Below are 26,682 nucleotides of genomic sequence, written 5' to 3' on the forward strand. Positions count from 1 at the left end.
AGTTAACTTGAATTTCAAGAGTCTCCTTATCATAGTCCAAAATTAACCAAAAATCTCCAAAGTTTCAAGGTTTTCATAGATTCTAAAGAAAGAAATGTCCTCCATTATAAATACTCACAGGAGGGCCACCATCACCACGACTGCCAGCAGGACCAGGGGGACCATTTGGACCCTAAATGGAAATTGGCAAAAAAAGATGGGGTCAAATCACAAAAGAGTTCTTCTACATGTTGCTTTTTTATTCAAAGGTATCATTCCTATATCTATTAGAAGCAAATCCCGAAATCAAAAATGATAATCTGTGTCATAAGATAAATGTCCTTTTTTCAGTGTTACCACCTTCATGGGGTTACCAAAGAAGTAAGATGAGACAATATTTATGAAATTTCTATAAATTATAAAGCAGTATGCAAATGCTAGCTCTTACATTCCTGGTGCAGTTACAGTAGGCACTTGATTGATATAGGTAGAATGATAAGATTTCAAGGGTAACTACACAGGCTGTGTTGACCACCAATGAATTCAACTTACGGATGGGCCAGCAGATCCAACAGGGCCCGTGGGACCAACGGGGCCATTTTCACCCTTGGGCCCTTTGGTTCCTCTCTCTCCTTTAGCACCAGGTTGACCAGCAGCACCCTGTTAGAAAGGAATAGTTGGAGTTCAGGCATTCCAGCTCACTCTACTTGCCAGTTTGGGATGTTTTGGGGTTAACTGTCATTATGTGATACTCACAGCAGGACCAGCAAATCCGTTGGGGCCAGCGGGACCAACCTCACCACGTTCACCCTAGGTGGGAGAAGGGATTGAAGAATGTCGTAGCAGTATTAGATTCGTTCATGTCTAAAGGCTATGAGTGTCCAAAATGACCCAGGTTTCTACTTACAGGGCTACCACGAGGACCAGCAGGACCAGCGGGACCGGCAGGACCGGCTTCACCCTTTAATGGAACCAAAAATGAGCTCGTTAATGTGCTCAAAGAGGAGGTGGGGGGAGGGAACAGCGGTAGACAGTGGGCTCTTGTCAGGGTTTGCAGTCACATCAGAAGAGAAAACTAATGCTCATCTCAGACAGTAAAATAAAATGGATGCTTACTGTGCTTACTGTTGTATTCATTTTGGGGGCTGAAGTGGTATTGGTCATACACTTGCAAAAACACTATAAATCAGTGCCCACAATACTAGGAGGAGGACATTTTAATTTTTAGATGGACACTGAGCTGATCTATTTGCTGCAATCTGTGCAATACAATAAATAAGGTCTATTTTAAGTAGACTGTTCGATGTGAAATGGGCACACTATGTATTTTATTGATTTTTTACAATTGAAGGCTTTGAGAAGGCTCAGTGCATTAGGATATTGTTAATGGGCAACAGGGAAAGTCTTTAAAACAAATGATAGGGATTAAAGTATAGATCAGATAGCTAGCACATCTATACGAAGGGAAAGAGAACTTTAAACACACAGCATTTGTTTCCTGCTGCCCCATCACAACAGATAGGTTTTTAAATAAGTAGGCTTTATACCAAGTCATAAAAATGAATTGCTGGGGCTCCCTGGGGCTGGGGCAGGCAGGAAATTTTAGATACTGCTGTTGGCTCAGAGAGTTGCAACTCCGTGAAAATGTGTGCTTACCCGGTCACCAGTGGCTCCAGCAGGACCAGGGGCACCTACAGCACCAGGAGCACCCTAATACCAAAAGGAAATGAGTCTTATTAATAACACCCCCAATTTCAAAAGTGACCCTTGCCATTCCCCCTTGCTGTGCGTATACAGTGACTGAACACTTTCACCGCACACTCTGGATGGACATCGAGAAGGCTTTTGATGCATTTCAGTTCTAATTATCAAAACTATTAGAAGCGGCTGTCAGGAGGAAAGTACCCCAGTGATAAAGGTTATAGAAATGTGTCAGTCAAGGGCAGGTTAGGAATTGGGGAGATCTGAACTCTCTGCTCTTGTCAAATTCCCTAGAGAGCAGCAAATGAGTAGCCTTGTTTGAGACCACTAGGACTGTGTGACTCGGAGAAAGGACCATTATCAATGTGCCGGAGTGAGTTATCAGCTCTGAGGGAGGTGAGAAGAAGGACCGAGGTAGCTGACGGCCTGGAAGAACCATGTTGCCAATGCTCTGGTAGGGTTATTATACCTTTACGGGATTATCTTTGGCATCACCAGGGCAGTAACAGGTAATCGTTGGGACTGCTCTTCAGGTGATAAATTCTTGGGACATACATTTGAATAAATGGGACCTTGTTAGAGGTTTTGGCTTTTTAAAATGTAAGAGTTATCGTTTTGTTTTGTTTTGTTTTTCTAAAGCCCTATAATAATTTGAACAGTCACTTGAAATTCTATTTAACCTAGAGCTTTTGGTTTATAGTTTGTACTTCGTACAGTTAACACTAAGGAAGTTAAGAAATTCAGGTTTTGATTTTCAAAGGGATAAGTTCTGTTGAATCTTTCTTTTGGGACATGTAAAATGATATTACTATTCAGAGATCCAGGAAGGAAAGGAATACTCTTTCACTAAACCTGGATCCTTTTGTCAGTTCTATTTTGGAAAACTGCCGACCTCAAATTGAGTGAAATGTAAAAATAAAATAAAACAGGGGCGCCTGGGTGGCGCAGTCGGTTAAGCGTCCGGCTTCAGCCAGGTCACGATCTCGCGGTCCGTGAGTTCAAGCCCTGCGTCAGGCTCTGGGCTGATGGCTCAGAGCCTGGAGCCTGTTTCCGATTCTGTGTCTCCCTCTCTCTGCCCCTCCCCTGTTCATGCTCTGTCTCTCTCTGTCCCAAAAATAAATAAACGTTGAAAAAAAAAATTAAAAAAAAAAAAAAATAAAACAAAATACCAATCTAAGCACAAACAAACAAACAAAATTCTACTCACACGGGCACCATCTCTGCCTGGGTTACCAATTTCACCTCTGAGACCAGTTTCACCCTGAAAGTATAAAGCAAGAGTAGCTTTTCGTTTTCCAACCAAATTTTTGAAGCAAAATTAACCTGAAGTGTTTATACCTTCAGTCGCTTACATTTTTAGTAATGTCTTGATTCCCTACTATTCTATAGAATGTTGAATGAGGAAAAAAAAATTAAGGAAAAAATAATTCAAGGCCCTCTCCAGATTATTGTTAAATATTCTTTTCTAATTTCCATACAGCCTCCTGAAGCATAATCAAGCAAGGTACAAATTCATGTGGACAGAATTATAAGGCAACATCACAATGGGCTTCAGTGTCTGATCACTCTTATGGCATAACTAATGCAGCAGCACGGTTGACAGCTGTTCAATATAGCTTCTTCCCATTAATTAGGGCAGGATGAGGCATTATTGTTAGTGGCATTAAAATGAGCCTCATGTATTACTCAACACCATCTGTTTGCGTGAAATTCCATGGTAGCAAGGAATTTTGCCAGATTAGTGAGTTTAGAAATGCGTAGGTGCTAGGTGGCAGAGGGAAATGCGTATTGATAGATATCAAAATGCTACCAGACCACCTACCAAGAATTGTAAAAAACTGGGCAACCCTGTGCAGCCTTCTTTGCTAGAGTTCATCAACAACATGTCTTAGGGTCCAACACTGAGAGGGTACCTTTTCTCCCTTGCCTCCAGGTATGCCGGCAGCACCCCTCTCTCCTGGGAGTCCACTGGGACCAGATGGACCAGCAGTGCCTGGAGCACCAAGCACACCAGGTTCACCCTTGAATCAAACACATGTGAAATCAATTATTTCAGTGGCAAAAGAAGAAAATGAAGACTCGAACTCTTGAAGGATTCCAATTTAAACATTTAATAGATAGCATTCTTGCCAGTTTAGAGACACAAAGGAGGGCTGTTGAAAGGAGGGAGAATCTAACAGAGGGAGATGCTATTAATGACACCGTGGCTAAAGAGAAGAGAAGTGGGAGTGGGTGGCTGTGATTTTTCTATAACCCGCTCCTAGTCCTCTTCAGGCAGGCAGGCATAGAGAAGAAGAGGGCAGGACAATAGGATGCAAAGAGTGAAAAATGTTTGCCCACAAACATTTTTCAAGGATAAGTCTCTTAGCCCACACAGGCAATAGGGAAAGAAACCTCATCAACTGGGGAGATGTTTACATTTTAATCTCCTTAAGAGCAGGAACTATAGCTTCCACTTTATATAAAAACCCTACAATTCCACATACTTAAAACCTATCGACTAACTTCTAAGATAAAAGTCTTTGGAAGTACTACCTCACCAAACCATATTTTCTTTCTTGTTTCCTCTCTCCCTCTTTCCTTTTTATTTTTTCCAATATCCTTCCACATACCAAAATAGCTTTTTGCAGCTAATCCTTACATTTTTTTCCCCTTAAAGGTAGACATCAGGAGTAATATGAGTTGCCTTTCTTTATTGTGGTTCATCTGTTTTTCAGAAGTGTGTAATTCTATCTATTTTAAAATCTAAACCACAGATTCTGTTTTGAAATACAAGTTGCCAGGCTTATGTTTTGGGGATGAATATATTGGCCACTTAATTTTTACCTCTTCTGTTATTAAAATTTAGACTACCTTTTGAAATTTTACTCTCTGAAGTAGCATGGTAAGAAGGTGAAACTTTGTTCTCTAAAAATACTGTCCAAAATTATATGATGTTTCTAGATTAAAATCAAAGTATAGGGGTGCCTGGGTGGCTCAGTCGGGTAAGTATCTGACTCTTGATTTCAGCTCAGGTCATGATCTCATGGTTCGTGAGATCAAGCCCCACGTCAGGCTCTGCACTGACAGCATGGAGCCTGCTTAGGATTCTCTCTCTCCAGTTTGCATGCACACTCTCTCTCTCAAAATAAAAATAAACTAAAAAAAAAAAAAAACAAAAAACAAAAAACCCAAACAACCCAAAGTATAAACAGTTTGGTGAGACAAGAGTAAACTCATACTAATTCATTTATGTATGTAGAACACTGGGATTTCCCTTCTTTTGGAATAATTCAGGTCCGCTAGAATCAGATTGTCATTTACTGTGATGGAAATCAACACAGAATTGGAAATAAAAACTCTGAAAAACAATTCATTTACTATTGTGAATGATCTAGCTACTCTAGAATATAGTGGGCCCAAGCAGCAATATGGGACACAAATTTTACCTTGTTTCCATCAGGCCCAGGGGGTCCAGAAGGACCTCGGCTTCCAATAGGACCAGAAGGACCAGCAGCACCACTTTCACCAGGGGGCCCACGCTCCCCCTGTTAAAAAAAAAAGAAAAGAAAAAAGAAAAGAAAAGAAAAGACAGATATAAGTGTTGCACTGTTCAGCACTTTCAGAGATACCATTTTTCACATCAGAGTTCATAGATTTTTAGCTTTTGAATCCTGGTCCATTAACAAATTACAGTTATTTTTCCTTAATTTCTCTGGTAGTAAAATGAACGAATGGGATGAGATAATCTGTAAAGTCTCATTCAGCTTTAGTGTTTTGTGGCTGTAACCCCGGAATGTTTTTCTTCTAGAGTACAACATTCAACCTTTGGAAGTCATTCTTTTTGTGTGTGTGTGTGTGTGTGTAATAGGTCCACAGATAAAAACAGACATCAGTTATGCTTGGTATTCATTGGGAAAGACTGTGCCATTTTAAATGAAGAGCAATGCTAGGTGTAAATAAGATGAGATACTGTCATGTCTATGCTCCCTTTTTATAACCTTATGCAATAGTGATGTAACAATTATAATATTAACAGGATGTATATGTATATATGTGTGTGTGTGTGCATGTATCTACCTACCTTTCTAAATATCTCTCAATTGTATGTAAATATCACCATGACATGGTGGTATTCCATGGCCCAGAATATTTAACATGTACACAGTCCACATTGCACCTGTTTCAAAGACCTTTTTTATAACTATGGTTTTATGATACTAAATTTGGTAACTGACCATATAATAGGATACTTGTGGGGCAAAGTGATCATTCCAGTTTTTCCAATGACTACAGACAAACCAAATCTATTTATTTTTTTTTATAAGAGCAGATTCATGATTTCGGCATTAGAGTTTGAACATCGACATGCATTGCAAAAATTGACTTCAAATCTTAGTAAGACATTACTTTTTCTTGTTTGTCATAAATCTATCATACTTGTATATATAAGTTACTGAATATAATACATATATTAGCTCATTTATGTTTCTTATAACTGTGGTTTTTGGCTAAGAAATACGAATAATTAAATTTAAATTTTTGATTTAATTTACACATCAAACATTCTCTACAGATTATGTTTAACTACAGAAGAGTCTCAGAACCTATTGCAAGGTCATCAATAGCTTTCAAAAGAAAGCACTACTTGTTTTACAAACACATCACCAGAAGTTTATGAAAGTTAATTAAATAACACTTACTCTTGGGCCAGCAGGACCAGGGAGACCAAATTCACCAGGGAGACCCTAGGCAAAACATGATAATAAATAAATCATGAAGTGTACGTATGTTCTTGAAATCCACTTATGATTATATTTAGGTAATTTCAACATAGCGGCATAAAGCCACGAAGGCTCTGCCTCCCTGAGTGTACAAGTACAGGGCTATTAGGAATAAGAGAAATTTGTTGTATACGGACAGGTACAAAAAGTGAGAATTCCACTGATATCAAAGATACTTCTATGCTAGAAGCTGGTACCAACAAATTTAAGCTTTCCATTACTTAGTTTATTGCTTTTTAAAAAATGAGAAAACAGACTATCTCATTTGATATGATAAATAATGATGAACAGTATCAGACATTTCTTATTTTTAGTTATATAACAGACTGCTTTCTTAATAGAAATGATCATATTCTGCACATTACCTAGTTAATTGTATACCCAAGTGTATCTCCTTTATTACTGACCAGCTGTCTCCTTAATGTGCCCCACTGCTGACAAAGGAGACCAGGCCACAGAATGTAACTGAACTGAGGCACATTCATCACAATTACCAGAGAAAATGACTCAGAATTCATGCCCTGATTGTGGCTAGCAGTGTCATGTCTGAATGCCAAGAAAAATATTAAACGCAATTTTTCAGGGTCTAGTTTGATGGAAAATCAGCGCATTTACTTTTTTGCTATGGGAAAGGAAATAATTTGCATGTTAACGTTACCATGAACAATACAAAAAGTAAGGCTATTAAATGGAATGTTCATTGGTACATTTTACTTCCATAATGCAGTGTTTCATTCAGTCTTTAAAACGAAGGATTCATTATTCCAACAAAAATGAGTAAGTTGGTTTACTTAGTCTCTCCAAAGTACCCAGGTAGGCAGAACACTATCATTAACATGTGAAATAAGAAGGTTCTTTTTGCCTATTATAATCGCACTGCAGGAGGGCATTACAAGGGGGAAAAGTCCCAACTTCAGGTAAGTCTACTAGCACTTGTTTTACTCACCCTTTCTCCTGGTTTGCCAACTTCACCAGCTGTACCTGCAGGGCCAGGCAGACCCTAGGAAAAAACAAACAAACAAACAAACCACAAATCTCAATCTTCTGGCTACATTCACAGGATGCTAATAATTGGGTTTTTCTGGATACTGATAGCGACATGATCGCCAACTATTGCGTGTTATTACAGCATTACACAAAAGTGCCTTGAAAAAGTGAATTTTCATTTAACTTTACAGTTCTGAAATCAGGTTCTGTGTGGTGGGGGGAGTGCTATGGTGATTTGTAGCTGGATAGTCTGACCAGAGGCAGTATTCTGTATGTTTTAATTGACTTACCTGGAAGCCTGGAGGACCAGCGGGACCCTGTTCACCTTTTCCACCTTGGACACCCTGAAAGTGATAGGCAAGATAGCATGAACAGAGGTGTATGCCACCACTGCTGTCTACCTATAGAACTCTTGGACTGGAAAAATGAGATGGTCATTTTGCAGGACTGGATTTGTTGTAGGGCAGCAAAGAACAAGAATGGAAGAAACACTCACTTGTGGTCCAGGGGGTCCCTGAGCACCATTGTTTCCGTCAGGACCTGGAGCACCCTGGAAAGTTTCACAGAGAGGCTCAGAATTACCAGTGAGACAGTTTAAGAAGCCTCAAAGCCTCACGCATTACTTCTTCAAAGCTTATCATCTTAGAATGACTCATTGTGGGTCCCCTGCCCAAGTACTAACTTTTGAAATGGCTTGTGGGAAGTCCACGGATGGAGGGCAATTTATGAAGGCCAGAGAATGCTACTAGCATATGCATAGCTCTTTAACCATAAAATAAATTAAAATCAAATGCATCCATAAATATTTTTGACCTAGTATACATTCTGATTCATTACAGCTCACTGCTTTGTAAGTGCAGTTAAAAAAAAAAAAGACATTTTTTGATGGTAAAAGGATCCTTGGGGATGCCATTTTGAAAAGAAAATGCCAGAATTATATCAGGTGGCCTCAAAGGCTCTGTGTTTCCTAAGCGGGTACTATGTGGGCAGCTACAGGCAGAAGTTGGCACCTACCCGAGCACCGGCAAGACCAGCATGACCTTTATCACCATTTTTGCCTGGATCACCCTATAACAAACATGAAAAAAGTACACATTTAATGTCAAATTAACCATGAAAATTTTGAAATGTTAATTTCTTGCTTGATTGTTTTCTAAGGTTCCTAGTCTTTGAATTCTGTTAGCTGGGGCGTGATCCATCTTCTTGCAAGTCCAAGTACAATAAGGGTCCACCTGTGTTTGCAGAGGCATAGACTCAGGAGATAGGTTTCCATCAGGTGTGCAGTGACATATTGGAGATCAATTATTAATGTGGTAAGTGGCTTGCTGTTTTCTTGTGTTGAAAGGGACCTCCCCCTGGCCCCCTTGAGGTAGAGTGGACTGAGGGCAGGAGAGAAAATAGAGTTTTGGTGAAATGTGGCAAAGAAGTGCCGAAGGAGAAGAGAGTGTGGCGTTCTTACAGTGGGGCCTTTGGGGCCAGGGAATCCGATGTTGCCAGGCTCTCCTCTTGCTCCAGCTGGGCCAATTGGTCCAGGCCGGCCATCAATGCCAGGGAGGCCCTGAAAGCAGAGTTTATTTAAAGTTCATTCGGCATCAACAGGGCCTCACAACCTCAAACTTGTGATGCTGCCATGGGATGCAACAGAATCATTTTCTGAATGCAAACAGCTTCCTGGTATAAAGTGTCAATAAATTATGAATCTATTTTCCTTTTCTAAATAGGATGTCAGTACACACACGGCCAAGTCAATCTCATATGTACACAATTCCTCCTTTCCCCTCCCTTCCCGTACCCCTGTCATCCTCTTCAATTTTCCCTGCCATGTTTTTCTCTTTCCTTCTCTCCTTTCAGTCCTGCGTTCATTTGGACTCCATAATTACAATCTATTACTCTGCATTCCCAGATGATGTATGTGGCTGATATTTATTTTCTGTGTGTTCATGTATAAAGAAGCCACAGAATAGACTTGATAAGGGTGCAATAAGTGTCCTTGAAAATATAATGGAAAATGAGCAGTTCTTACCATGGGACCTTCTTTGCCAGCTGGGCCAACATTTCCAGGGGCACCAGGAAAACCCTATAAAATAAATGAGGATGCTTTCATGTTGGCACTTTAACGCACATACTCAAGGCTCCAATTCATTAAAATCTCACAAAAGCATTTTCTCCCTGACTTCTTGTTTGTTGCCTAGGGTAAATCACTGGGAGGTATGGAAAGAGCTCTGAAATCTTTCTTCTTTCTATCTTTTATGCCTTTCCTTTTATTGGATTTTAGTGCAAGTGATTCATTTACAGATATCTCAAGAAAGTGTTAAGCACCATACTATAGGGGCAAAATGTATCATGTTATTTACCTCATAACAGAAAAACAAATACTTTTAGTCAGCAATTTTCAAAGTGGATTTTTTATTGCTATATTTGGTGTCTTTATTACTTGTTTATGGTACAATTACAGATGATATTCATCCATAAGAGATAATGGAGGCAAAAAAATCACTCTATTGCTATGGATTCTAAAGGTCATTTCTCTGTGGCTAGTGTGATGCTGAATACATTACAGCATTTTGTGATTGCTGGAAAAATGATTTCACTTATGAATCTAATACACTGATAATGTATAGTCCTAATACGTTTCATGAACACCTTATAAAAAACTCACAAATTGAGATACAAGATTCATGCTGATAGGAGAACCAACCTAATTTGGATATATTAAAATCAATCTATTCTTCCAAAACCTCCTGGCCATTGTATCAAGCAGTAAATAAGAAATTTACGAACTAACCAAATTCGTAAAAGTATCTCTGGGTGCTGATAGAGTTACGTTAAAAAGGCAACCATCAGCAAATCTACTAGCAGATTTACGTTTGATGATTTTTTTATTGTCGTCTTCTGATATTACTCATCCCTTTAAAAAAGGAAACGGTGCCAGGTGTGACTCACTCAGAATCTTTCTGAAACTTACTCGGGGTCCCATGAGGCCGGGCTCTCCAGGGCGACCAGCATCTCCATTGGGGCCTCGGACACCAGCAGGGCCAGTAGCACCACGGGGGCCAGGAGGGCCCTGTTCAACAGAAGAGGGAGAGAAGGGTGCTCAGGCGGGGGACACACCCACCGAATTCTCTCCCTGGGAGTGAGGAATGGACAGCTTACCATAACACCGGCTCTGCCATCAGCTCCAGGGAGACCACGAGAACCAGGACTTCCCTGTGAGAGAGTACATGAAACAGCAAGAGTCAGAGAAAATCCTAGAATCCAACAGGGCAGTGTTCACAGAAATATGGCATGCATGCGAGAAACCGTGATGCCCTTAAGGGAGAGAGACCAACACAGGCCAAGCCAAAAAATTTCACCCGAACCCCAGAGGGATGTGTGCAGGAGACATTCTACAACAGTAGGTCAATCCTGTTCCCAGACCAGACTGAGTCACTGATCTAGAAAAGCAGATGGAGAGCAGATGCTCCCTCAGTCATTCTGACCAATTTCCAATGAAAGGGTGTTCTAGCCCTCTGGTGTGCCTGGGTGTCAAGAGCATCTGGAACCTACTCTCAGCCCAGGAGGCCCAGAGGGGCCAGCAGATCCAGCTTCACCATTGGGGCCTCTCTTTCCTTCTTCACCACTGGGACCAGGAGGACCTTGAGGACCAGCAGAGCCCTGTTTCATGGAAAAAGCAAAAGAGGAGGGAGTAGAAAAAAAATCATTTTTATGTCAAATCCACGCAGAGAAAAAATAATAACTTTTTTAAAAAAGCAGAAGTATTACTTTTTGGATTGAAAAAGTAACAAACCCATCAAATTGTAATTATAGAATTACTTACGGGCTCACCCTTGTTGCCACTCTCTCCTTTGGAACCAGCTGGACCAGGTTCACCCTAGGGTTCATTACAAAACAGTGGTCAAATGACAAACATTTGTCACAACTCTTTTACAGACAAGCATCTTGGAATGTTCACGGATCAAGGTAAAGAGAAGTTCAGGTTCTGTAAGAAATGTGTCCAATTCATATTGGAAAAGCTTATAGGGGAATGGCTTAGTTGAAAGGACAAGGCTGATAATAGAAATGTACCTCACTGACCTTTGCGTAATGTTCTAGGAGAGCGGGAGGGTGTGTGTGTGTGTGACAGAGAGAGAGAGAGAGAGAGAGAGAGACAGATGGACATACAGAACATACATGTACATGCACTCATAGAAGAAACGCAAACTAAAAATGCTAAGAAAAGGAAACATAAAAACAATAAATCCACAAGAGGAAGTCTAGATGGTGACAAGATGATGGCAGAGCTAATATTTCAGGATGATGGAAGCTGTGGCCACGATCACTTACAACGAGTCCTCTGGCACCAGTAGCGCCAGCAGCACCAACAGGGCCGGGAATACCACGGGGTCCAGGGAGGCCAGGTGCCCCAGCAACACCGGGCAAGCCCTGTGAAGAGAATGCAGGGTGACCCATCATAAGATGATTGGCAGATGAGGTGGTGCTCTTTAAAGTGCCTTTAAAAGCAGAGCAGCACGTAATAGCCATATACTCACAGCAGCACCCTTCGCACCAGTCAGGCCGTTGGCTCCAGGGTTACCCTACGAAGAAAAAGAAGGGAGAAGGATATCAGTTAATAGGAGTATTTTCCATTCTTCTCTGACCCCACCTTCACTCTTTTGGCTTTCTTCCACTCCCTGAGGTTAATGACAATGACTACTTACAGGAGGTCCAACAGGGCCAGAAACACCTGGAAGACCCATTTCACCACGGGGACCCGCGGGACCAGCAGGACCAGGATTACCGACAGGTCCAAGTTCACCCTAAAAGAAGGAATGACACTGAGGCATTAGTCTGCGAATAACGAAACAGCGGATCTCCATTTTTAGGACACCAAGTTTCATGAACTTTCTTCAGAACCGCAATCATTTCCCTTACCTGGTTTGGTACCACAGATTTGGATTTGGGTGCCTGTTTTCCTGGTCTAGTTCTCCCATCTTGGCTATCATCTTCACCTACCTCTGTCTCTCTGCGGTGGAGACTGTTTCTCAGCTAGTCAGTCCTGACTAGTTTGGGAGTCTATTTCAGAGGGGTCCCATAAAATAAACCTCCATGTTGGCTTTTATATCTATGTTCTTGGGCTCAAGTATAGAGACATGATCTATTTCATGCTTGGAGTGAGAAAAGTAGCCATTCTATATCCATTTGGAAAGGGCGACTCATTAAGTTACCTGTTCTGTAATTACCTATCTGCAAACACAGTCTGTGTCTTTCACATCACAATAAGAAGTTTATCAAGCTAATGACAATGGTCACCAGTGTTTTTACCTTGGGGCCAGGAGCACCTGGGAAGCCTGGAGGGCCAGCAGACCCAATGGGACCCTGAAATCAAAGTAGAATATGGTAAGAAACTTCCTCCCAGTAAATTAACAATACAATGAGGCTAGAAGATTGAAGTGGCTCAGAGTGGCTGGTTCCTACCGGCAAAGAGAAAAGTGACAGCTAGTCTGTTGTCATTAATATCAAAGGGAAGACATTCAAGGTATCCAAGGTGAGGTAGATTTTACTTTGTGCATCAATGAAAAGCCCTAGGGATACTAGTACTTATAAAGAGAACTTCCAGAAGACCTCCTAGAACATTTGGTAAGGGGTCTAAAATGGTGTTATTTTACAAATTAATAAAGAAGATAGTTCCCATCCCACACTCTCAACCCCTTCCAAATTCTTCAGTGTCAAAACTTACAGCAGGACCCACAGGACCCACACTTCCATCACTTCCACGGGCACCCTATGAAGAAAATAAGAAAAAGTCAAGAGGAAAAGTTAAACAGCAGTTGTTAGAAGACTATTTAAAAGGATAAAAAGGGACAAAATTGGAAATACTCACAGCTGGGCCAGGGGCACCGACACGTCCTCTCTCACCAGGAAGCCCACGAGCTCCCTAAAGCAGAAATATTTTCAATGAAATCCAGAATGCTAATTTTAAAAATGTCACAGGCATAATTTGCTTCGTCCAATTTCCAACATGCGTAAGAATCCACTAGAAATAACTAGGTCTTGTTCTAATTCCAACTAAAAGGTAATGGATTTCAATTAAGTATGCAGAAAGTTATTAGAAAAATATCAAAGAATACAATGCCGAGGGAAATGGTAATTAGCAAAAACATTAAAGAAGTTCCAGCTTGCAAAGAGTGTACACATTTAGATTTACAATCAAGTAATCAATAACTTACTGTTTGACCTGGAGTTCCATTTTCACCAGGGGCGCCAGGTTCACCCTACATGGAAAAGAAGGATTGGGATTTTGTTCATTACAGGTATTGATTATTTTTTTTTTTCTGATCGGGTAATTTTTACCCTCTTATTTTAATTTGAACCATTTATATATTTTGAAACATGTAGACTGCTTCTCAATTATGCCAATCACATAAATTTTTTTAAATTTCTAAAATTTATGTTTTTATTTAGATAATACCAAATATCACAGTACTAGGGACATGTGGTTACTTGAGGGTTATTTACCCTAGCTCTAATATTTCTCCTTAGACTTTGGATATCATTTCGACTAGGCCTATTTGCCAGGAATAATATCATAAAAAGAGATGGCAGAGGATAAACTGCTTTCAATAGAATCATATTTTCCCTCTTTAAAGTTATTTTTTTAATTTAATTTTATTTATTTACTTTGGTGGGGGAGGGGAGGGCAGATAGAGGGAGAGAGAGAATCCCAAGCAGGTTCCACAGTGTCAGTGTAGAGCCCGACATGGGGCTCAAACCCATAAACCACAGGATCATGACCTAAGCTGAAATCAAGAGTCGGACGCTTAACTGACTGAACCACCCAGGCGTCCCTAAAGTTATTTTAAACACTGAATATTTTCCTTTTTGTAAAATATGCATGGAAATTTAAAGCTTCATAATATTTTTCAGAGCTATCTTATTTATTTCCAACCTATACTCTTGAGTAAAAAGCACGGTGGGAGGGGGAGCAGTAATTTAATAAAATGGTACATGTAAAGAAACTTTCTTTCTAAATAATCTGATGAAGATATGGAAGACACAGGTTTGAGAGACCCTTTAAGGACCCTTCATTTCTAGGATTCTAGGTGAAGTGTATTCTTTGGGAATAAGCGCAAATGAGAGGTAAGGATTTTAGCCTAAGGCCTTCTAACTACTGGATGTGTGACTCTGGGTGAGCCACTCATTCTCTCTAAGCCTCAGTTTCCCTCATCTGCAAAGTGAGGGGGTCTCCAAAGCTCGCTGTGGCTCTAACATTTGATGATGTTGAGACTAGTAGTCTGAGCTATTACATTAGGCCCTAGGGAGAATGAGTTTGACCTTATCCATTTGTGTGGCAGCTGGAAAGTTAGAGCAGACTCTCCATATTCACGTTCATTTCTGGTCCCGCTAGTATTCGTCAGTCATTAATTTGTAATTACGTTGGTATTCACTTTAATATCACATTATCTCCTTAATAGGAGAGAGAACATTTTATAGTTGAAAGCGCTGTCAGAGAAGAGCCTAGCCAAGAGATAACACACTTCTGAGACTTTAATTACCTAATTAAAAATTTTTTGAGTGTGCACAGATAAATCACAGGAAAGAGGTTGAAAAGTGGATTGTGACATGAATGTACCTATCTAATTTGTGCATGGCAAAGGAGAATTTACAGTTTAAAATAACATGGCGTTCTAATATCTGATTTTATGTTTATTTACTTTTATTTTGGCTGCAGAGGTCGGGTGAAATTACAGGAGGAGAGGAAATGGAGGAAGAAACTATTGACATTTTTATCTCAACTGTTTAATAGATATTAAATTAAATAAATATTATTAATAATTGGCCTTTTGTCACAGAATCCTGTATCCTCACCATTAAGGGCTCTGAAGTACTGAGGGGGAAATAAGATACTCTTTGGAATATGAGTAGTCTTCTGTAAAAATATACTTTCTGATGGTGATGGGGAATTACAGTCAATTGTTTTAAAAACAATGCTTCTGGTTTGGTACTTACCTTCACACCTGGAGCACCAGGCTGTCCCTTCAATCCATCCAGACCATTGTGTCCCTGAAATGCAAATTCTTATGATTAAAATTCCGTTTCATTATAGTGCTTGGTCAAATCCAAACCTCCTGGGTGAATCTGGTGACCGCTTCAGTACAATGTGTCCAGGGCCCAGCAAACTTGCTCCGTTTCCCCAGGTAAGTCGCTAAACCTCCCTGTGCTTGAAAGGGAAGGATATAGAACTAGATGATCTCTCACATTCTTTCCATCTTTAATCATTTTACGATCTTCAGATGGTTATAAACACCTCTTAAGTCATATGCCTTTTACACAATTTTCTCTGTAGGGATCCTCATTTCTTGGAAGCTGCGGACAGACTGAAAAAACTATACCCCACTGTACTTCCCAGCCATCCGACCTCTTCTCTCACTCTCTTCACTCTGGTGAATTCCAGGAATTTGGAAGCAAGTATGTGTCACCCAGGAGTTTAAATATAGTTGAGGTTTTTCCTAAAAATAATCAACATTTTCTTTCCTCTGGGTCAAGAATGTGCTCACCCTAATGCCCTTGAAGCCGGGAAGTCCAGGAGTCCCAGGGAAACCACGAGCACCCTTAAAAAGAAACACAGAAGAAGGTAAATGTTTTCTTTCTCAATTAAAAAACAATGATTTCTTCCCTCCAAAGTACTTCTTCTCATGGAAGTTCAAGCTTGGAATCAATGGCTGGGATATTTTTAAAGCACAGATCAGCAAATTAACTTGCTCTAATTTGAGTAACTAATACTATGGTATTTGTACAAAACATGATTTAGTTTATGGTATGCTTGCTATCATTAAGATGACATTATTTGCATTAATAAAAACTGTATGCATCCTTAACTAGGCTCCTTGATTTGTCAGATGCCTTCAGTGAGTGGTGCATGCGTTCAAACATCTATGTGGCCATTTAGACTGATTCCAGTTTTACCAACTGTCTTGTATGTGAGATGCTTCTGATGTCTGGACTGTATACACTGGGCTAATAAATCTTACCTGTGGTCCAACAACTCCTCTCTCACCAGGTCGTCCAGGTTTTCCAGGGTGACCCTAAAACATGAAAACATCATAGTTAGGTTAGCTGCTTTTCTTGCTAAGCCATCAGATGGAAGTTGGAACATCTTGGTTTTTAAAATAGGCGGAAAAGGCATCATATAAAAATGTGGGTCCAAATATATATTTAATTAACAACTAATTCCCTTAAATACAAACAAATTAAGATTTCATTAAAGTAATGTTTTCCAGATGGGGAGAGTTATATCAGGCATATTCAGCTTTTGGCAAAATACTTCATTTGAATCCAGAAATTCTTGTTGAGGCAGTATTTAAATGGCATTTTGCAAGTGCTCATGAGTAAATACTTACATCCTCACCAGCCTTGCCAGGAGGCCCAGGTGGACCACGAGCACCCGCGGGACCCTAAGGAGAGACCAATCATTTCGTCAAGGTTACATCAATAAACTTCTTGAAAAAAAATCTTTACCACAAAGGGGAAAAATGTACTCACAGTTTGACCAGGCTCACCAGGCTCACCAGCAGGTCCTTGGAAACCTTGAGGACCCTAAAAGAAAACAGAGATGTCATGCTCCGCACCTTTGTTTAATTCTGTCTTTTTGCCTGAGAGAGATTACTAGCTTCCAGTACTTACAGGAGCTCCAGATGCACCAGGAGGCCCTCTAGGTCCCATCAAACCCTGTAAAGAGGAAAAACATAGCACTGATAAGCTCTCATGGCTTTGGTTTGGGTTAGATAGGATAGTACAGTATTGCCATAGACATTTTGTGATGGACAGATGAAGAGAACTATCTGGTTTTATTTCATAGTTTTTGTTTCTCCCAAAGAAGCTCTTAAGGACCCACGTTTCCTCCACGATTTCTCTGCCTTTGCTCTCACTTCTTCTCCTAACCCAGATCATCAGAACCCAGTTGGATGGGTGACCACTGGTTCCTGACAGTCGCACACAATTGGGCATATTGAGGTGGTTCTAATGCCATGAAGCGGATCCGTCTCTGCACAGTATAGAATACACGACCGCCTTCTATGCAGCTGGCGAAGCCTTTCCATTTGGATTCCCTCGATCATATGTCACTTCTGCATGTCATATCCAGCTAGGAAATTGATATGCTTATTGGCACAAGAGGCATAAATTGAAAAGGATTAAAAGTCCTTCTTAATGATTAGAGGGAGGTTCCTTATAGAGCCTTATAGCTCCTTTAAGGGCTGTTGGTGACCGATGAAAACGTCAAACAAAAGGGGATGTAGTGAGGGGTGAAGGAAAAAGAAAATATTACTGAAACATCCTCCTGGAAGGATCTAATATTATTCCTGAAACTGTGGCCCACAGTAATGGCAGATTGTTGTTTTTGTTCTTATTCTGCAGCACACAAGTAGAGTCAAGCAGCATTACTAGTTTGGGAGCTAGCTCCACATTCTTGACTCCCCGGTGCAGTAATGAATGCCTGGGCAAGCTCTCCTGTAGGGGCCAGCTCCTTCACGCTGAAAATATTGCATAGACAAGTCTAGGGCAATTTATTCGTGACACATCAACGATGGGGGCTCTACAGGAAAGTCTGCCCCACTGCATGAATGCCTAGGGTGAAATAATACAGATTTTATTAAAAAGCACATCATCTTAATTATAAGAATTGTTTGCTTTTAGAAATTGCTTCTACATTAAAAGAAACTGTCACTTTTCAATCAAAATGATTGTTTAGGTACACGTTAAAAATAATTTTTTTTGAAGCCATGAATTTTTAATTATATTTATTCATTTTTCTGCGTATTTGCAACAATTTCATTTACATAAAAGGTAGTTTATTTTGCGGGGGCTGTGAGACGGACCATGATTACTCATTAATTCAGAGAAGAACCCTGTGGGGTTTTATAGTTATTGATTTTCCAACATGGAAAATTATTTTAATACTTTATTGCTGCCTATCTTCTTATTTGTGAGCCACATATCTGTTGATTACATATGTCTGTGACTGTGTGGATGTGAAAGCTTAAATTATATTTCACTGATATTTAAAAGTAAAACACACTGTTTTATGCCCCCCAGAGAAGGTTCCAAAGTCAGGGGAATCTGAAATCCATATTAATTTTCTGGGCTTATGCAGGCTTTTTTTTTTTTATTAGTGTTTTACTTTTTTCCCCTTTAGATTCTTCTTGAGACATAGGTACTGCTTTAAAACTGACTAATGTCCAGCATTAGCTAAAATGGCTAATTTCAAATATCCAATATAAACAAAGCCAAAGAAAATCTCTACTTCTTCATTTCACATATGGATGTTTTAAATTACCAGGACAAAGCAGGAAATTGGAAATCATCAATTAAAGGCACATTACTTCTCAAGTGAGAGTTTTAATTTACAGAAAATATTATCTTGCCCTTATAGTGTATTAGCTTATTACGGACCATTAGGTCCAGCCAAACATCTTCTTTTGAAGATAGAGCACCGAATGCATCGTCCAGGTAAAATTTATATTTTAAAGACGATGTTAACTTTAAACTGCAGTGTTTAATCAACTTAATATTTTTAGTTCCAGCAATTTTTTCCTTTATTTTATACATACTAGTATATATTTTGCATGCTCATATCATCCTTTTGCTAACACATCTCACTAATGCTTGTTGGAAGGTTCACTTGTTAGAGATAGACCATCATCATCATAATCATATAGACACTTTTCTAGATGTTACTCAAATTATGGATATGTTGCTAACTGTGTGTGCTGAGTGATATGAATGCTAAATTGCACTCAAATTCTCTTCTATATTGGTTTATAGTTAATAGACTAAAAAGGGTATTTTTATTGAAAGGTATAAAAAGAAACATTTCCTGTATTGTTAACTCCTTGAGGGAGGGAGAGATTCTGTCATATTCATTGTTGCATCCCTAGTGCGTAATACAGTTTGGGGCTCATTGAAGGCATCTGATAAATATTGTTGAATAAATTGATGTTTCATTCAAGTACTAGATACATGAGACATGATGTCGTTGATTATCAGACATTCTAATTCTGCCATTAACCACTTCCATGGCCTTAAAGGGAAAGGGCTTAAACTCTCTTGCTATAGAACAAACAGGATGGACTAGAACTTGTTGCTCCTTTCCAGCAAGTTTATAGAACTTAATAGGTCCGTGCTCTACGGGTTGCTTAAAATTCTGAGCAAGGTCAAAGGATGTAAAAAAATTAATCAGAATGATCACTCTTTTGAATTAAATTGATTTACCTAAGTTATGGTTACTATGTCCAGAGATTATTTACACATTGGAAACATGTTTGTAGAGAAAAGTGAACCCTGAATCTAGGCTCAGATTATTATACATTTGAATACAAAAGGAATTGCTGCTTTTATCTGATCTAAGTATTAAGTGTTAACCTTGGGAGCTAAGGAAATGGCAATATGAAATTTTTAACATGAAAAACAAATTCTTTTTGTTTTGGTTAAGATAAAAAGAGATAAGCATACCATTGGTCCAGGGCCAAGGCCAACTCCTTTTCCAGGGTCATACTGAGCCGCAAAGTTCTAGAGAGGAAAAAAAAAAATTATATACATTATAAATACCGGCCCTATAGTTCACTTTCTCATTCTACTTGTGAAGATTTTTACATTATTGTTTAAAAGGGAGCAATATTTTTATATAGTTGTTAGTTTATAATTCCATATTGAATGAAGTTCCTAAAAAGTGAGGAAAAAAATACAAGTTTAAAAAAATTTAGTCCACACCTGGTTTGAAGTGGGAAGCTTCCCTACCTTATTTTCCAAACCCTTTCCCTCCCTGTCCATCACCCCTCCCCTGTTCCCACCCCCTAAAGCCTCTACACTGAGAAAGGGGAGCCTTCTACACTTTAAGCCACTGGGGATCCCTGATAAATTACACAGAGAACAAGAGGTCACCTTTGTATTTTCACCTGTTTGCCAGCTTCTCCAGAACTACCCAAAGTGACTAAGAGACCTTTTTCATGCTTGAGTTTCAAAAACGAGTTTTCAAGTTTAGAGGAAAATTAAATTAAAATGCCCCTTGGAAGATTAAACTTTTAAAAAATAGTTCACAGTAATAACTTTACTGTTAAAGATCTCTCTTATAGTAGTAGATCTATTAAAGAAGGTGCTTTTTAATGCACTCAGTAGATAAGCAATCATAATAAGATCTTTTGGGGGAGAAAGGTCTTATTTTACTGGCATACAGTTGGGTATTAGAATCAGGCTTCTGATTCATAGTGCTAACCAATTAAGCAAATATGTTTTCCTTCCTGCAGTGAGGCCATTTGGCACTCATACCATTGTTAAAGACATAAAGCTAAAGGAAGATATTAATGAAAAAGGGAAATGTACTTTTCTTAAATTAGTTTCAAGCAAATTAAACCTAAAACTACTTTGAATGTTGGTTCAGCAGACTTCAAGCCAAGGAGAATAAAAAGAGTAGGATGTTTGTGAAATTGCTGAAGATCAGGGATTTCACTTATAATTCAATCTAATCAAACTCTTTAATAATGCAACACCTCTTATTTGTGCCCTACTGATGAAAGATATTAAATCCCCAAATTAAATAATAGTTGTGAGGACTGCAGCTACCTTCAGTGAACACAAAGACCAGTCCTGTAATTGACAAGGGCTCACAAAGAGAACAGGCAAAGCAAAATCTTGAATGAAGAAACCAAAGAAATGAAATAAAATGTACTAATATTCAAATAGTAGACTCTCCCTTAACTGCTAAAAAATAACTTCCACAATGGACCTTCTTCCAATAGAGGTATAACAAAACTAAAGTTAGCTAAAAGTTAGCAGTGCTTAAGACACCTTACCCCGCCAAGACCAGGGGGGCCAGGAGGACCAGGTGGGCCAGGAGGGCCTGGGATACCGTCGTCACCATCTCTGCCTGGTGGGCCTGGTGGACCCTGTTTTGTAAAAAGTGAATTAGGTCAGGGTTAGACAGATCCCTTAGAAATCTATACATATAAAAGAAGACCTATGAACACATGTGGTAAGATCAGTTGTTCAGCTCTTTCAACGTGCAAGTGGTAGGGAAATGTAATACGCCATATTTGTTTGTCACTAATTGGAATTCACTTATGACATGGGTCTTTCTTAGAAGGAGGTTTACTGACTGGCACACAAAGAAGACACAAGACAGAGTAGTTCCTCTGGAAGAGGGCTATCTCAGGATTTGAATATTAATTCATAATGGAGCTCCAGTATTCAAATAAAGATGGAAATTACAGCTACAATTTAGTATTCTATAAACTTCATATGGAAAAGAGTGCACAGCGATGTACCATGTATACTGATTGTCAGTTTCAGACTGATGAACTTATTCAATTGTTTTGATATATTATGTATGAACAGTAGATTAATTGATATCATAATTAGTAAAGTCACTTTATCACAGGATAGAAAATCCTGCAGATTTCTTACCATTAACACTATCTACATTGTTAAGATAATTTACTGACATATTGCTACTTCTAACACATTGTTTGAGTGGAATACATTTTAGTCTGTACTTCCCAACACATATAAGATGTAGGTATTTATACACTGGCAAACGTGTTATATAATGCAAAAGCATGTAGTTATACATGCCAAATAAGTATAGCAGGGAGATCTAAGAATATCATGAATAAATCGTAAGCCTAACTTGCACATTTATGAATTTACACAGAAACATGTTGTTGACTGATGTTTCACTTCTATTACCAGACTACGTAAGAGATCTTACTTGAAAAGCAAACAAAACATGTGAAAAGAGAGGATGTATGGTGGTAGGTAGATACATTTCCATTATACAGGAGTTGGACAGGTCAACTGAAAACAAAGAAAGACCATGCAAAGAATATGGCTGCTTATAACAGTTTTGCTTTCTAAAAGGATAGTCTTGATCTAAAAAAAATTATTGATATATATACAATAATGCTCATTCACCTTTTCTGTAGGACATTATCTGCTTAAAAGGTGGTGCAAATATCTGGATGCCCCACCAGATATAAGAAATATAGTGTTCTTATAAACTGTGAAAGTTTCCTGTAGTTTCTAACATGTAGTTATTCAAATATGGTTCAAAGCTTTTTAAAAGTACAAAAATTACACACCCTTTCTCCACGTGGTCCTCTATCTCCAGTTGGGCCCTACAAGGAAGATACAAACAGCACGATAATAAATGTCTAAGCAATTAACAGTGAACGAGCAAGCATTCTTGACAATAATTAGTCAGTAAGACTGATCTAAACACAATATTATTAGAAAGTAGCTATAAAAGTAGCATAATACAATAGAAAAATATTTTCTTTTTATTATAATGACATGGGATGTTTTTAAACTGGGAGACTACAGGCTATAGTCTCCAGTCACTACGCCAATATTATAACTACTATTTTTAGAAATATGATTTCTGTGGATAAAATTACCATTTTGTTACATCGTTAACAGTATATTTATATAGTCAAAGCCCTTTAAAATAAACTTGCATTTACTACTATAATTAACATAATACTCATTCCATCTCCAGAATTAAAACAAGTCTTTTTTTCCTTTAGTATGTAAATCACCAGTTTGTATAATATCAGTGTAATTAGAGATAATTCTGGAAGATAATAAAGCTTGGTTATCTTTAACATCAAAGATACTTTATTTTATGGCTTAGCTAATGCATATTCATGTGGGCAAAATCTTGACAAAGTATTTTCCTTCTGTAGTCTACTATAAATTTAGTTAAATTAGAAGTTCTTTCTGATCATTTCAGATATTATGGAAAATATGAGACTCTTACCTTTCTTGCAGTTGCCTAGAAAAGAATAAGTAAGAAATTATTAGGGGGAAAACTGCATTAGTGTTTTTAAAAATGGCTCCCAGTTCTGTGTAGTATACAAATATATCTACAGAGTATATACACTGTGCGTACCATTATTTAAATATTTCAAAGTTTGATTTTAAATTTTACCAATAAATTAAATAAAATATGTTCAGAATCAAAATTTATACTTATCTGTAATTATGCCTCAAATTCAATTCACGAGCTAAGAATTTGTTCGTAATAGTCTTGCAAATGATTCCAAGGGAATAACAAAGATTCTTTAGTTCTGTGAAGTCTCCTGCTTTGTAGTAGCGGATGCTTAAAACCCAAACTTCCACTAGATTATTTATTCTGTTTCTTAGGAGTGTTCTTATAAGGGTGGTCTTATTCAGTAGCACCGCCCATTTTGGACATTAGGGTGGATGCCTTCGAGGCAGCCAGAAAAGTTTGACTACCACAACTCTTGATGATTTTCTTGGGAATCCAGGTTGTTCAACACCAATGTAGCCTCCTCTTCCTTCCCCAGAGAAGACATTAGTGTGACCACAGTAATCTCAGTGTGTGTGTGTGTGTGTGTGTGTGTGTGTGTGTGTGTATATATATATATAAAACAAATTCTAAAAATTATTTTACTCACCTCTTCTAAAGCTGTAGAGAAAAGAGAAAAAGAGGGACATAATTATTAGAATCATTTCATCGATCCATAGCAGTGCTTAACAAATAGGTATATTAGTCTATAAAATTGACTAATCCAATTAAAGGATCAAGTGTTTTTTCTTTTTTATTAAGAATATTCTAATGCCTTGGAAATTATGCAGGTCAAAAGTATGGCAGGGGTCAGCAGTGTATTTGTTTGCAATATTAATATGTAAATATATTTTGAATTAAATTAATTATTTACTATTTTATAAATGCTGTTAAATATTAATGTGTCTGAAGGATATTTATAATGAGTAGTAATTAAGTTAGTAAACTGCATAAGTAAATCACTGAATGTGAGTAAGACGGGTACATTGATGAGGAAATAATTTATGGTTTAGATAGTTTTTGATATGTAAAAATCTAAAAAAGGGAAAATTTAGGGAACTATGTTATCGAAACAGACTTTTTTTAAAACAAAATTTACTTAGTATTTCACTGAATTTATACCATTCTTAAGGTCCTTTTTCAAAAGGTCTAATTTGCAAATTAGTCACTATGAAAATGGAGTCATTTGGACATCTGAAATTTTGCTTTAAATTGGTTCACTTAAATTAGGTAAGGTCATTTTGCCAATATGTATCACTTTTGTCCCTGGGAAGGAATTGCTCTATATAAATGGAAAAACTGTGGATTAAAGATCTTGAGAAATAATGGGAAAAACATACTAAAGTAATATCCCCCCCCTTTGCCATAATTGCTGTAAGTCCTTAAAGACTGAATTCCTCTCCTATGGTATAAAAATTATAGGTTAACACAGGATGTAAGGGTGGCCAAGCTGGCAACAAGATGAATCACCCCTAAAAATTGCTTTAATTAGGTGGCCAAGAAGTGTGTCATTTGGAGTGAGAACATCTGTTACAACAGTCACAATTCAGGAGGGTGGACCACATCCAGCACTGACATTTAAGGGCAATTTATAAGAATTACTTTTAAATTAGGAAAATGATATGTTTACTTCATTGTATCCATCAGTAGGAAGAATAATTAGGCCTAAACTTGATTAACAGAAGTCCTTATGATTTTGGAAATTTGCCTTTTAATTACTCAGACTGAGCCATTTTGAAGAAATGTGTGTTTGGTAACTTTTATTCCAGACTGTAGTTGGCTGTTGGTCAGAGATGAGTTGCCTTTTGTACCTTCAAACTTTCCTAGGTCTGTTTTCATCATTTCTTTAGGAGCCAACTCTTTCCCCCATCCTCAGATCTCATAAAAAAAAAAAATTGGTAATATGAATTTCTTCAATACAATTATTCCTTAGTATCCACAGTGTGTATACTAAAAGTGGACAAAGGGAGAAAACACACATACAAAAGTGAACCAACAATGATGCAATGGTAGACACCGTGGCATGTGGGTGGAGCAAACTTTCTGGAGTGTTGGGTGTGGCCAGACACCCCTCATACCCCACCAAGTCAGTATCTTTGTCTGGTATCTAGACAGCCATTTTCAAGACAAAAACAGATTGCTTTTCTCCATTCTATCTTGACATAGAAGTCTGGTCATAAAACCTATGTCTGGAAGGTGGCCTTGGAGTCCATCTAATCTCCATTCTGCATTTTAGAGAAGGCTCAGTTTGACTTGCCTGAGGTCACGTGGTAAATTAGTGGCAAAGTCATTGGAAAAAACGCGGTCTCTTGAGTTTCAGCTCAGTGTTGATATTTCTCAACTTGCTATGGTCAGAGTGTCTGATTGTCACTGAGGACACGTTAAAGAGGTAACTCTCAGGCTCAACAAAAGGTAGAACATATTTTAATTAAATAAAGTTACCATTTCCATGACCGGATAATACGTGGAGAAGCTAATCTCACTCTTCAGAGTGTATCCATTCCAAGGAACATCCATTTTCCTTCCCAGGATACACTGACTAGCTACTGGGAATGGCTTCAATCAGAAACACAGGTCACCTCTATATGTAAACCCATAGAGTCTCTCATGGGGATTCCATTAGCATAATGCCTGGTCCTCTGTGCTTTCCTTGTCCTCCCTCCAGAGGGCGCCTCATAGTTATCATCCTCATCCAGGCAAGCCTTAAACCGCCCAGAAGAGAAAAGCCCAAAGTCCAGATTTACATAGTGGGGTGAGTTTTATATTACGAAATTAAAGGGCTTTCTAAAGCAGGCCTCAGATTTTACATGGTGGGCATCAGTGCAGTTATGGGGCCTGTTAATGTCTCATCCTAAGGAAAAAGACTTTCTGCTTTTTGAGCTTCACTAATTAGAGGACCCAGATCAAATTAAGACTCACTTTCAGTTGAGAGAAAAGTTCCCTAACTTTTGGAGAGAGTTGAGCCTTTTATGTTTTCATTTTCTAAAATAATTTCCATGTTTTCATCCATGCCGGTGGTTCTCCACATGCCAGGGAGCCTTGCCTCCAAGCTGTACCAGGTTTTCTTTCTTCGGACCAGGGTACCCACCCATCTAACCTTTCTTCCCCGTTTGCCCCAAGCAAGCCGAAGGCACTTACATTGGCATGTTGCTAGGCACGAAGTTACTGCAAGCAGCAACAAAGTCCGCGTATCCACAAAGCTGAGCATGTCTACCACTTAGACATGCAGACTCCTTGTGTCGCAGAGCCCCTGGGTCACCGGCGGAGGTATCACCTGGCGGGCGCAGGCATGCAGTCGTGGCCAGTACCTCCAACTTAGCTGTAACCTCCTGCCGCCTTGGTGCTAAAATAATAAAGCCCGGATCTGCCCTATTTATACGGCCAAAGTTTCCCTGGCCCGAGGGTGCCTCCAAAAGC

General features: G+C 38.8%; 1 protein-coding gene across 1 annotated transcript in view; it reads right to left on the reverse strand.

The window, feature by feature from the left end:
* Nucleotides 1-26,631, reverse strand: part of COL1A2 (collagen type I alpha 2 chain) — a 36,315-nt gene extending 9,684 nt beyond the window's left edge. Inside the window, exons 1-38 of the mRNA XM_025929929.2 lie at nt 26,404-26,631; nt 23,876-23,886; nt 23,215-23,229; nt 22,538-22,573; nt 21,254-21,346; nt 19,917-19,973; nt 17,091-17,135; nt 16,950-17,003; nt 16,808-16,861; nt 16,439-16,492; nt 15,965-16,018; nt 15,417-15,470; nt 13,637-13,681; nt 13,291-13,344; nt 13,147-13,191; nt 12,732-12,785; nt 12,128-12,226; nt 11,960-12,004; nt 11,754-11,852; nt 11,248-11,301; nt 10,977-11,084; nt 10,584-10,637; nt 10,396-10,494; nt 9,454-9,507; nt 8,890-8,988; nt 8,445-8,498; nt 7,927-7,980; nt 7,721-7,774; nt 7,390-7,443; nt 6,363-6,407; nt 5,109-5,207; nt 3,594-3,701; nt 2,888-2,941; nt 1,636-1,689; nt 887-940; nt 736-789; nt 532-639; nt 119-172 (exon numbers count right to left, since the gene is read on the reverse strand). Of these exons, the coding sequence (XP_025785714.1) occupies nt 119-172; nt 532-639; nt 736-789; nt 887-940; nt 1,636-1,689; nt 2,888-2,941; nt 3,594-3,701; nt 5,109-5,207; nt 6,363-6,407; nt 7,390-7,443; nt 7,721-7,774; nt 7,927-7,980; nt 8,445-8,498; nt 8,890-8,988; nt 9,454-9,507; nt 10,396-10,494; nt 10,584-10,637; nt 10,977-11,084; nt 11,248-11,301; nt 11,754-11,852; nt 11,960-12,004; nt 12,128-12,226; nt 12,732-12,785; nt 13,147-13,191; nt 13,291-13,344; nt 13,637-13,681; nt 15,417-15,470; nt 15,965-16,018; nt 16,439-16,492; nt 16,808-16,861; nt 16,950-17,003; nt 17,091-17,135; nt 19,917-19,973; nt 21,254-21,346; nt 22,538-22,573; nt 23,215-23,229; nt 23,876-23,886; nt 26,404-26,473 (2,352 nt within the window). The 5' untranslated portion in view covers nt 26,474-26,631. The remainder of the gene's footprint in view (nt 1-118; nt 173-531; nt 640-735; nt 790-886; nt 941-1,635; nt 1,690-2,887; nt 2,942-3,593; nt 3,702-5,108; nt 5,208-6,362; nt 6,408-7,389; nt 7,444-7,720; nt 7,775-7,926; nt 7,981-8,444; nt 8,499-8,889; nt 8,989-9,453; nt 9,508-10,395; nt 10,495-10,583; nt 10,638-10,976; nt 11,085-11,247; nt 11,302-11,753; nt 11,853-11,959; nt 12,005-12,127; nt 12,227-12,731; nt 12,786-13,146; nt 13,192-13,290; nt 13,345-13,636; nt 13,682-15,416; nt 15,471-15,964; nt 16,019-16,438; nt 16,493-16,807; nt 16,862-16,949; nt 17,004-17,090; nt 17,136-19,916; nt 19,974-21,253; nt 21,347-22,537; nt 22,574-23,214; nt 23,230-23,875; nt 23,887-26,403) is intronic.
* Nucleotides 26,632-26,682: the final 51 nt, after the last annotated feature.

This window comes from Puma concolor, chromosome A2 (genome assembly GCF_028749965.1).
Source record: "Puma concolor isolate L17-30 chromosome A2, mPumCon1.1.hap2, whole genome shotgun sequence".
Classification (NCBI taxonomy): domain Eukaryota; kingdom Metazoa; phylum Chordata; class Mammalia; order Carnivora; family Felidae; genus Puma; species Puma concolor.